This window comes from Tiliqua scincoides, chromosome 2 (genome assembly GCF_035046505.1).
Source record: "Tiliqua scincoides isolate rTilSci1 chromosome 2, rTilSci1.hap2, whole genome shotgun sequence".
Classification (NCBI taxonomy): Eukaryota; Metazoa; Chordata; class Lepidosauria; order Squamata; family Scincidae; genus Tiliqua; species Tiliqua scincoides.
The window spans coordinates 82,743,114-82,756,212 of record NC_089822.1 but is presented as its reverse complement, the minus strand read 5'-3'; the positions used below and the strand labels follow the sequence as shown (position 1 = coordinate 82,756,212).

General features: G+C 40.4%; 1 protein-coding gene across 8 annotated transcripts in view; it reads left to right on the top strand.

Moving 5' to 3' along the window:
- The window catches only part of ELAVL2 (ELAV like RNA binding protein 2), a 76,507-nt gene that overhangs the window by 40,910 nt on the left and 22,498 nt on the right, over nt 1–13,099 (top strand). For all 8 annotated transcript variants that reach the window (XM_066613665.1, XM_066613664.1, XM_066613667.1 and 5 more), the window contains one exon: nt 497–600. In XM_066613665.1, coding sequence (XP_066469762.1) covers nt 497–600 — 104 coding nt within the window. The remainder of the gene's footprint in view (nt 1–496; nt 601–13,099) is intronic.

The following is a 13,099-nucleotide window of genomic DNA, read 5'->3' as shown; positions in this document are numbered from 1 at the left end:
CTTAAATTTGGCACCTCACTGAAAAGACCTTGCTCTTGCTCCTAATGTGCAAAGTACCTGCAGAGTGGCCTCTAATTTTGAATGTATGGTAGCATACAGGGAGAAGGCGCTTCAAGTATGCATGTCTCCTACTATGTAGATAAAGATGAAAGGCAGCCAGTGATTATTGCCGAAGATGAAGATGCTCTTGGTGAGCAGTACTGACTCACTGCCAGCAGCCACATTTTGTATGTGCTGAAGTTTCCAGCTGCTACATGAATAGCCTTATGTATTTGTGTGTGTTAACAGTTCCAGTTGTTGAAATTTTGACAATGGAATATTCAAGTGCACATGATAGTGTACATGCTTTTAAATAGTAGCATTTTGCAAGGAAAATTAGTGAGCTATTAAAATGACTGAGATTATCCCTTTGTCTTCAGTGTGAAATAACTGCCTTTTAATAGTTGATATAATTGCTTGCATCACTGCATAATTCTCTTCCTTTTTTAATCATTAGGACAGAGCTTGGGATATGGATTTGTAAACTACATTGACCCCAAGGATGCTGAAAAGGCGATCAATACGCTGAATGGATTGAGACTTCAAACCAAAACAATAAAAGTATGTAAAACTTAAGAAAAATTAAGTGACATTTTAGATGACAAATGATGTCTCCCTTACTTATTCTTAATTTATATGGCTTTGGTGCAAGTGGGGTGTTTGAGCATGCTTTCATTTTCTCACACTCATGCTTTAAGATTTTTTTTGGAACTGGAGTGTTCTGCTAATTGTCTTGAATTCCCACTGGAACAGGTAGTTGGTGAGTGTCCTCTCAAGTTAAGGTCTAGAAACATGTGTGCCTAATTGTATAAATAAGGGAGGGGAATGACACTGGGTTCCATTGGAATTCTTAAATGTGTAAAAATAGTGTGGTAGGAACCAAATGGGAGGGGGGAGATAAGAACCAAATTGCAGCAGGGTAGGCTCCTGTGGTGCAGTCCCATGGAGAGTTAGCTGCCTCCCTCTCTTGCTAACACCCCCCTGAGTGAAGTTTGCAACTATGAGCACATTTGATTAGATCCTCTAACTGGCTCTGAGATCAGATAGTACTGAGTCTGTAGTGGTTGCAGTTGGTGTTGGTGCCTCTACTTAGCATAATTTCACTGGGCAGATAGCTTTCCGGCTTCAGTACAGCCCCTTAGAATAAAACTTGAGCCAAAAATCATGGAATGTTCTGTGACGCTTGGATAAGGTGGGGGGGGGGCGCTTAAACTTAGGGGGGTGTCCAACTCTAGTTTTGTCAGATCAGATCCTGAAAAATAACATCAGTAATTGTTACCTAAGAACTGTAGTCTCTAATTTATTAAAAGCATAGTAAAAGATACATTTTTATTTACCTTTTAAAATTCTGGTTCTCACCACCTTTTTGTAAACACTATCAGAGTAAGTGCACTATAAACAGCATACCAGTAGAACCGTGGTTCCCAACCTAGGGTACATGTACCCCAGGGACACTCATCAGGATCTTTAGAGGTACTTGAAAAAGAATTGAATAATGGCAGAAAAGGGCAGGTAGTGCTCCAGAATGCCTTGCAAGGGCCAGCAAGGCAGGAAGGGAGGTAGCTAGCTGACTGTGTAAGCTCCACTAATAGCTGGCTTTTGGTGATCAATTAATGTATGAATTAATTGAAAACCAGTACAGTAGAAAAGCTGAAACAGAATATGGAAAGTGATCAATCACCAAGAATTTCTCAGGACACTTCTGGTGCAAAACAGTGAAAAGACATAATCTTCAGTTCCTCAAATAGATAAAATGAACATACTGTGAATGTATGGTATGAGTTTTATATATATAGGAGATGAAGGCTTATATTAATATTAATAACAAACATTTAGCTGATATGAGGGGGTACAATTTATGGAATGGGCTGCAAAGGCATATGCAAGTGAAAAAAAGTTGGGAACCACTGCAGGAGAACCATTAATCAAATTCTTTAAGGCAGTGGTTCTCAAACTTCCTGGGAGATTTACTCCTGGGGTACGTCTTTGTGGGGATGGGGAAATTCAACTTCTGGTTTAATCGTTCTTTCAACTTTCACTATTTAGAAGTCCTGGGGAGCTCTGCAAGTGCTCTGTAGGGCTTCCCAAACTCCCTGGACCCTGACAGCAAGTATGTTTAGTTTAAAAATAGTCTCCCTCCTCCCACAGGGGCATGATCCTGGGGAATTGCTTCACTGCTTTTCCCCTTGCCCCCGCCCCTTAAAGGGAACAGGGCATTGTTACATGAGCTGGTGGGTTGTGACCCATCAATTTGAGTACCACTGCTTTAAGGTGTCTGGTGTTGTTAGATGCTCTACATATAGCATACATCTTAGTACACATAACTGGAAGTGTGCAATTCAGTTCACAGCTGAGAGACAAGCAACAAGGAATTGTGAGCAAGAGCAGCTGCACATAGTTTCAACACTACTTATTCAGAAGTAGACCCACTGCTTTCCATGGGTGTTAAAAGTAACTGTGCACTGAATTGTAGCCTGGAACTTTGTTTCAAATGGAAATGAGGATGCATCCTGGTGTTAAAATCAGGCTGCAGCAGCATTTGCAAAATGGAGTGAAGCTTGCTTGATTTAAAAGGAAGTCTTTAGCAGGAGATTAAAAGGTTAACTTTGTCTGCAGCTTTTCCCTGGAGGAGTTGCCTTGGAGATTAACAGCACTCTCATTATCTCTGCATTGCTTCTGCAGCTTTAAGTTAAAGCGGGGGTCTCTAAACTTTTCAGCCAAAGGGCCGCATAAAATATCTGGCACAGTATGGCGGGCCATAAAAAAAAATTAAATATAAAATTCAAATAAATGCATTAGAGATGGAACTTAGATGAATGAATAAATGAATGGGCTCAAATGTCCAGGACTTCTCCAAGCACAAAGACAGCCCAAGAAATAAAGCACACACTTAAATGGACCCCCATTTCCCCACCCCACAAGCACAGCTCTGGTTGTGTTTGGGCAACTGGGCCAGAGGCTCTCAGGGGATCAGAGGTTGGCCACAGGCCGGATGGAGGCTCTCCGTGGTGCCATCTGGCCCCTGGGCCGGGGTTTGGAGACCCCGAGTTAAAGGAAAGTTGTTTAATGATAGCCATTAATTCGAGAGAGGGCAGCCAGCTGACAGTCCATCAGTCATTCTCTCTCCAGGCACTTAGAACAACTTCACTCCAAGGCAAGCAACGCCTCCCTTCCTGCTGAGCAATGGAAGGAAAGATAATCACTTTGCATTCCTTCCCAGCACTGAGGTTTGGGTGAAGGGAGGGATTGCTGGCTTGGAGTGAAACCTTTCTAAGTGCCTGGAGGGAGACTGATTGATGGATTGTTGGCTTAAGGACTCTGTCTTATATCACAAAGGTCAGCAAGCCTGTTTTTAAATCACTTGGCAAAGGGTCATTGCTTTTTAAATGGATTTTCTTTAATGTGATTTTTGCCATCCACTTAAAGTTCCAGGAAGTTCTGTGAATAGGGCAGCTTCCTGTAGAACTAATATAGCTGTCGTTCTGGAGAAAATGTATTATTTTTCTCCTTCCAAAAATCATCTACTGAAGTGGTTCCCAAACTTGTTAGCACCAGGAACCACCTTTTAGAATGACAGTCTGTCGGATCCCACTGGAAGTGATCTCATAGCTGGAAGTGACATTATCAAGCAGGAAAATTTAACACTTCCCATATGACAAAATCAAATCTGATTAATTAAATTCAAAGTTTACAATGAGTATGCATTTAAAAAATTAAAATAAAGAACCCTCCTAGTCCTCAAAAGAAGTTGCTGATCTGTTTTAAAAATTCCCAAACATCCCACAGGCTGTAATCCTATCCTCACTTACCCAGGAGTAAGCTGCATTAACTATCATTGTTAAAAGCAGGTACAATAGCCTGTGAAAAGTACAGATCTGTAACATTTCCCCAAATGTAATCACATACATGGTAGCATCAAGTCTAATATATTCAAAATAAAATACACTTTGAAATGATTGGGGACCCAAATGAAATTGGCTCATGACCCACCCATAGCATCTGTCATATATATTGCTCAAGCATGTAGTGAAAGATGATAAACTTCAGTCCCATTTTTGTGTTGAGAATTTGTTATAGTAGTCTAGGGACCCTTCTCTGTAAAAATACAAACTGTAAATTGTTCTATTGAGTTTAGCAGGTGTGAATGACAGTCAGATGCAGCAAAGAACTATCAATGTTCATTTTAATTAGTGCAAGTCATAAGAACTTTTAATTGAATCATGTTGTCAAATCTTTTTAAATGTTGCTTTAAAATGGAGGAAAAAATCAGTTTCATATCTCCAGTCACCTTGTTGATCAGCTATTCAATTTGGTTGAACTCCACATTATCTAGTTCCAGGATCATTAACACCCTTGTTGAGTTTACAGTTGGATGTCTCCCATATGTACAGAGAACTTGCTGGTATCAGCACAATGTGTCACATTGGAATATTTGTTCATGAGTGAGCATAATGATGGAAATGCCATCTTGCATTTCTTGGCATTTGTATGCCTTGAGCAAACTGCTATATGCTTGTAAAAAGGTTCCAGTCAACCCTTGATGGTCTGATTCCAAGAAAAATGAAGGTCTAATGCTTGTCCTGTAACCACCACTGTTTCATCCACTTTACTCAAATATATTGTGCCAACTCTCATCCCTGGAGTTCCTCAAAATACTAATTCCATAATACTGGCACTGGAAGAGAGGTTTCCAGTGTATATTTCAGGATAACAAATTATTATTTCAGGATAACAAATTGGCAAAGGGGTTGGTTCCCAAGCATGTAAAAGGGAAAGAAGACTGAAGAAAGATGGGATGGTAGCAAATATAAATATGCCTGTGTGCTGCCTTCTCTTACTTCTTTGTGCTTTGGCACAGTAATATATTCCTCCAGCCTTGAGGACTCAAATATTAACAGCTGAGGGCCCTTTCTGTGTAATTTTAGCTGGCCTGTGAGTTCATATCTTAACTTGGTGATTTTCAACCTTGCATCTCATGGCACACTGACAAGGCACTAAAATGATCAACACTCACCATCAGTTTTTTGACAACTTATAGGCACATTGCACTGCCTGTGGGAGTTTACATCTCCCAGTGGCCTTACTAATAAATGACCCACCCCCAAACTCCCAAAGCATATCTACGGATCTCTTGAGGTACGCCAATGTGTTGCAGCATACTGGTTGAAAATTGCTGTCTTAACTGATTCTCCAGTCTACAGTGTTGAGCAAAGACTTGCAAAAGAGCAAAAAACTTGAGCAAAGTGTTGTCTCTGTAATTGGGTGCAGACTTGCATCCTCTTCAACATGCAGTTAAGAGAGATGCCCCTCAAAATGCATCCTTTTGTGAGGCATCTCATCTTTTTGGTAAACAATTCTAGATCTGAATTTCTCTGCCACTGCACATCTGATGAATTGTCCCTCCCTGCTGAGTATATTGCATGGTTGCCAAGGTTATGAGCTAGTCATGGTCTCTCGTAGGCTGCAGGTTAACAGCACCTCTAATAAGGAGATGGGTAAGTAAACTTTGGTAGAGAATTGAAATTTGGCAAAAATACTCTTGTCAGCAACTCTGCGCCCATATCATTTTATACAGTGTGATGATATTCCTATAAGAAGGGGTGTCTTACCCTTCAGAATAAATAACATTTTTGCATGGCAGTCTTGGTGGGATAAAAGCCACTGAGAGAGAATCGCTGAAATGGACTCATCTAGCTTGTGTGTTCTTATGTTGGACTAGATCAGTGGTTTCCAAACTTTAAAATCGGGACCCACTTTTTAAAATGACTGTCGGGACCCACCCAGCTTTATGAGAGGTTTGTCTGGTGGCCTTGCGTTCCACTTTGCTTGGCCTTCAGTAAGATCTAAGCCAGGGTTGTCAAACTCATTTCATACAGAGGGCCGAATAGCATTCATGATGCCTGCTGAGGGCTTGAAGTGATGCCATTAACCAGGAAGTGATGTCATTAAAAAGGTCATGACCAAAAATAAGCACTTATTCTCACTTGAGAACTTATTAGCTGCAAACGACAGAAGAGAAAATATACATATCTTGATCATATTCAAGATATGGGAGAGCTCAGTTTTCAAGTGGGCTGCCCTCTCAGCAGTAACACCTCAGTACTGCTCAGCAGCTGAGAGCCTGAGGGTCGGATGAAGAGCTTCCGTGGGCCGTATCTGGCCCCGGGGCCTTATGTTTGACACCCCTGATCTAAGCCATGGCTGCCTACTCATTAGTAAATGCATATGTGCATGAATGCTCAGTCTCACTTTCCATCAGACTCACTACATTTTCCTTGTGAGTTTGGAGGGGGGAAAGACTTTCTTCATGAGTTCAAGGCCTGCATCCATTTGGTCAGGATTGGGACCATTCTGGAGGTGTTGCCCTTCGAAGTGGACCAAGGCACAGTTACCACACCAAGGCTACTCATGAGAAAACATGTACATGCTGCTCCATTTCTGTTTCCATAGGACTCAGTACATTTTCCTTGTCAGCTATTTTGTCAGTTTCGTGAGCCACAGTTTGAGAACAGCGGGACTAGATGGTAATGTGTCTGTAACAAATGAAGTAAGTTTTTTTTCTTCAGTCTTCAGGTTTTTTCTTCAACACCAAATCATTACCTTTATTAGGAACTATCCAATTATGGAAAATTATTCGTTGCCACACCTTTTAGAAGCTATAAAACAGTAGATTTATAAATCCATAGACCTTATGGAAGTATTTAATTCAAATGGTATGAAAGGTTAACAGCATCTAATGTGTCTGTTTATAATAAACTTCTGTATTATGAGACAATTAAGAATGATGCCTGTATATCCCTTATTAATGCTGGATTTCATTATTCAACACCTCCAGGCTTGCAGCCTAACCCAGTATATATTGTTTGAGACCCTTCCATATTTGCTGCAGTGTATACATGGATAGGATAAATGTTTGAGCTATGACTGTGTCTGCAGGAATTTATACATACTGTACTGAATATGCTTTCCAAGCAAATTGTGCTGCCTGCATGTGTTGTGTACATATTTGTAAAAACATATCAGTGGAAAGTAATCTTCAGTAGATGACAGTTCTTAATGGTGATCTTTTCCATTAACCAACGTGTCAAGAGAACTGTGAAATATCTATGTGTTGTGTAAAACCCCTTTAGAACATCTGAGGGAAATGAACTGTGAAGGTGAGGAAAAAGCACCCCCACAACCTCTGCATTTTGTTCTTTCCCTATTAAAGAACATTGATTCTAGTGAGCAGCAAAAGGAGATCCTATTTGGAGGTTTAATTAAAGTGAGTGAATTTTATTGATGCTATCAATCAGCAGAGATTGAGGGAAAGGGCTTGGTGCCAAACCATTTAGTGCTCTTGACAGGGTAATTAAATACCACAGGACTGTACTCTCAAGATAAAGTGAAGTGCTTCTGCAGATGTGAGGCAGAATAACAATTTGTGTTGGAACAAAGGGAAAAAAGGTGTTTTTCCTGTCTAAAATTTCTATAGGAGCTTAGGGAAAAACCCAATTGCAATTGACCAATTTGTTGCGTCAGACCTTTTTAACTATATAGCATAGCTTTTAAAGTATCTTGATTCCCCTTCTCTATATATAACATTGTTCATGTTAAATTCATGCATAACTTGCTCTTTATTCCATCTACTATATTTTGAAAAAGCTCATCATTTTGAGCAAAGTAAAGCAACATGAGAGTTGGAATGGTGGGCAGTCCCCTTCCTTGGAAACCTTAGTTAGGGATATAAGTACTGTTTCCAGTACATCCATCACCCAAATAAAGGACAGATAGGGTTATTGCAGATGTTTGCAAGCAGTGATCATAGCTATCCAACAGACTGAGGTAATATTGAGCAGTTCTTAAACATGCTTAGCTTGAGAAGAGTGCTGTTGCCACATTCTTCAGTGCTAGTTGGAATGTACATCAGAGGTCTGTTCATATTAGATGCTTTCTCTTGGAAGAAGAGGCACAGACTGGGAAATATGTAGCCCAGGGTTGTCAAACTTGTTTCATGCAGAAGGATGGAGTTAGCATCCATGGTGTCTGCTGAGGGCCAGAAATGGCATCATTAAGCAGGAAGTAACAACATTTGCAGACAATGACCAGAAATAAGCACTTTGTACTTGCATAGAAATGCTTTAGCTGCAAATGACAGAAGAGAAAATGTGCAAATATTGTTCATTTTTCAAGGTATAAGGGAGCCCAATTATCAGACTGTAAGAGCCCAATTATAACGGGGGGCCAGATAAATTGCTTCCAGGGGTCGAATTTGACCCACAGGCCTTATGTTTGACACCCTGATCTAGCCTTTTCGCTTGTCTTTGAATACTCCTTTGCCCAACTGTGAGTGAGCTATTGCAAAACAAGAACATAGAATTCCTGGATCCTGAACCAATGTGCTGTGAAGCACCAGCTTGAGTTCAAGTAAATAACCACCCTGGCTGTGCTCTCCCCAGGCAAAGATAGTGGACAGTCTACATCCAAGTATCTCTGTACTACTTGGATTCTTTACATTGTAACAATTTGAACAATTCCATTTTTATCTGAATATTTTGATGTCTTGATTTTGGTGCAAGGATTTCAAAAATGCCACTATTTTTGGCATAGCATCAATATTTTAGCCACAATGTATGCTGGGTGGTTGTATCGTACAATGTGTATTAGGCAGTAGGACAAACACAAAATAACTAACAGTTTTGTTTTAAAAAAACTAATTACAGTTGGAATCAGTGCCTCTGAATTGTATAAAGCGGTGATACTCAAACTGCTGGGTTGCGGTCCACCAGCTCATGTAAAGCTCCCTGGTCCCTTTAAGGGGCAGGGAAGGAGGCAAGGGCAGCGATGCAATCAGCAGGATCATGTTGCTAACAGGGGAGGAAGGAGGGGTGCTTTTACCTGCTGATGCGTTCAGAACGTTGCAGGAGAAGCCAGAAGCCCTGCTCGGCCCTCTGCAGGGCCCCGAGTCATAGAACGTTGGAAAAACACGAGCACAAAGCACTTCCTCGTTGCAAGCACAAAGAGGAAGTGCTTTGCACTCACATTTTTCCAATGTTCTAAGACTCAGGGAGCCTCGCGGAAGGCTGCGTGAGGCTTCCTGCTCTTCCTGCAACATCCTGTAAGTGAAAGTACCCCTCTTCCACCCACTTTAGCAAAGTTTTCCTGGGGATCGCATCGTTATCCTCGCCCCTCCCCCGCAAAGACATACCCCAGGAGTAATGTTCCTGGGAAGTTTGAGAACCATTGGTATAAAGCATTTAAAATTCAACATAATTAACACTGTAACGCAAATTGTTTGGCTTAGTAGCCAACCATTGTTTTTCCTCCTCTTATTCCTGTGGCAGACATATGCTTTGAAAAACTCCAAATGTTGCATGGGTAGAAATTTTTTATTAAGCCCACAACACTGTCATCTTGTTTAACATATCCAAATAAAAACATAAAACACTGCATTTTGGTGTTTAAAATATTTTCCAAAAATTAGTGAACTAGATTACTAGAAAACTAGATTACTTGTCAGTTAGAAATAATACTATGGCTGCATCTGTTGACACTGTATCACCTACCTAGTACACTAAATTTTAAAGTGTGTAAAATTAATAAAATGAGAACTCGAATAAAAACACAACTCTGATTTTCAAATCAGAAAATCTGTGGGGAAATAAAACTAATTTCAAATACCCCTATGCATGGGTTTCCCTTGTCTGTCATACCTCTTGCTTTTGCAGGTCTCAAAGGCTCAGCTTCTTTCCTAACCTAGCTTCCTATGCCTCAGTCACACCGATTCTTTAGAGAGAGAGAAGGGCTATGTATAAATGTGTTAAAACACCACAGGATTGTAACTTTGTGCTTCCTGATGCTGTGGGTTCTAGGCACATGATCTTTCCCACCCTTGCTAAGAGCCCAATCCTGTTCTGAATAAATTATATCACAAATTGCGGGCTTAGCTGCACTTTCAACAGGCGGCTGTACTTTTTTGCATCAAACTTTTGAACAGTTTTATGGATTTTAACCTTTTTTTTAATGGTATTGAAAATATTGTACTTGGGACAATGATAGCTATAATTTTGTAGGAAACGTCTTCATCGGAGGCATTACTGTAATTCGTCTCCTCCCTTTTGTATGTCTGCTAATATATAAATTGCATGTTTTCACATCCGGAACCTTAGGATAGCTTCTGGATTATGGTTCATAACCGAAATAGTGGAATGACTTCAGCTTGAAAGCTGAAGAACTTCAGGAATGAAGTAAGTTTCTGATTTCTCAAGAATATTACTAAGTGGGAGCATGCCATGTGGTTGTACTTTTTCCTCCTTGTGAAATATGGACTATATTCTTACATTGTTGGAGCAGGCCTAAGAAAGTTATCATGGGAAATGTTAACAAGTACATAAAGGACCTTTTTCAGTATTAGCAAATAGGCTGCAGGCACGCAAGTGCCATGAATGATCTAAATGTTGCTCTCTGAAGTATTAACATTACTTGTAGTGTTCCTGGATATGTAGTGTTTCCAATTCTTTGACTTTAGGTGTAGAACCCAATGTAGACATGAAATCTGTTCCTTCTGTTTTTTTTTTAAAAGCGTGGGGTTTTTGATTGGTTTGGCAATATGGTCAGAGGGGATTACAGCATTCCCCTCCTCACAATTTGCCCTACTGAAATTATATCTAAAAGGGTGTACAAGAGATGGGTACAAATTGGGTGGACTTGGCTGTTGGGTGGACAAGAGATGCATACAAGTCTTTTCCACCTCCAACTTAATAGGCAGTTTCTATCAAATTGCAATGGGAATAGGCTAAAAGCCTTCTTCCCAGAATCCTGCAGACCAAATCGACATGGAAGAGTTCTTTTAACCAGGCATGGTTTGGTCTCAAGAAATACTATGTATGCATGTAATACTATGAGGGTAGAGTTTTATATTACAATTTACATTCATAGAATGTCAGAGTTGGAAGGGATCTTGGAGGACATTTAATCCAACCTCCTATTCAGTGCAAGCAATTTCTGCAGCAATTCCCAGTTGACTTTCCATACTGCCACCTGACTTAGCTTAAAATTGCAATGTGCACGCCTTAAGAAATTACCATTAATTTGAGAATGAGTTGAAGCATTTGCCCACCGTTCACAAGCCAATGTGAGATTCAGTCATAACTGATCACTGGAGAAGTGTGTTTCTGTCTTTGATGTGTAAGGCATGCTTCTGAAAGGATCTTTTTATGCTTATGTCTGAGTTCGAATACGTGAAGTCATTTTGAAATGACTGCTCTGCGCTCTGTTGCCTAAGATCTTGGAGGTGCTTACAACTTAAAACCCATTATAAAAATTAACACAGAAACCCTAATAGCCTATAGAAAGTTAGATCAATTTGAAAGAGAAAACATGCACGTATTTGGTTTAGGAAATTCACTGCAACTAATCTGTTACCCTAGAGGACCCATGTAAGCAAGACCAAGGAAATCAATTTCCTTAACATATCCTTGAGGCAGTTGCAAGATATTTGGGACAACTTTTTAATGTACAGATGAGTGTCTCTTAGCGATGTTCTGACCAGTATCACTCTGCATCTGCGACAGCTGTCACTGGTCCTTGTTCACCCTTCCAAAACCAAGGGGAGTCATGCTCCTCTCTCTTCTGGAGGCTTTTCTGAACCTTACGGAGGCAGCGTGCATTTGTGCGCTGCCTCTGAGTCTCAAACTGGCTGTTTCAGCCAAAACATGTGACTTTCAGTTTCCCGGGAAACCGAAAGTTGTGTGTTTTCACCTGAAATGAACATTCTGAGCCTCATAGAGGCAGCATGCAGATGGGGTGAGGGGAACGTGGCTCCTGTCACCTTTGGAGGCTTTGCATAACATCAAGTCTCACATAGCAATGGGGGTGCTGGTCTGCATTCTTGTTGCTAAGCGATGCGTGTGTATATTTTTAATCTGTCGTGAGCCGCCTTGGGTGCTGCCTTGGGAGTAATGTGGGATAAAAATTGAATAAATTAACTCTACTAAATGGCACCTTTTATCCAGCTTTCCTTAAAAGTTGACAAAATAAAAATGCAAGCATGTCACTAATGGTAAATGCTCTTCTAGATATATTAACCTTCACTACAAATCTTTTGTGAGGCAACAATTGTTTTTAATATTTTGGCTTGAATGCCCAAAGTGCGCCTTGGCTTGAATGCCCAAAGTACTTCAAAATTAAGTATCGCCAGAATCAATAAACCATTTACTGTAATTCAAATATTTTGTGCTAATGGCTGGGAAAGTGAGCTAAATTCTTCTGTAAAGAAGTCTGTATTGTATATTACAGTTTTGAAGCCCCTCTCAGTAAGTTATTCACAGGATAAAAAACTCTTATTGTAAGAAACGCTCTCTATTGGACTTGAAAATTTTAAAGCTCAGTCCTTTGGAACATGCATGTATATATGTGCTTTTCGGTTTCCTTATGAACATGACTAATGATCCTAAATGCAGTAAAAGTTGTGTAACTGTCCTATTCTTAGCCATTCTTGCACAAGTAAGCTTTATATCTGAAGGGAATGACAGACATGCACCTCATCAGTATTTCTGTTCCATAGAAAAGTCATCTTGGTTACCTTAACACAGGGGTCTCCAAACCCCGGCCCGGAGGCCAGATGCGGCCTGTGGCGAGCCTCTATCTGGCCCACGGCCAGCCTCTTGTCCCCTGAAAGCCCCTGGCCAACTTTGCTGAACATGACTGGAACTATGCTCTGGTTGCATCTGGAGGGTGTTCTAAGGGCCAGAGAGGCTGAATGAATGAGCCCACTCATTCATTTATTCACACATCTAAGTTCCATCTCTTATTTATTTATATAAATTTTATATTTAAATTTCTTTTTGGCCCTCAAAACCATGCCAGATATTTGATGCAGCCCTCTGGCCAAAAACTTTGGAGACCCCTGCCTTAACACATGGCGAACTAGCTAAACACTTTGGAGCTTGACTACTCAAATCAATTGAAATAGGTTTAATGTGAACATGCACATGAAAAAAAATAGGAGAGCGATCTTTACATTTAGTTTTATTTCTGCTTTGCAGGAATCACAAGTGATATACATAGTACCTACCTATTA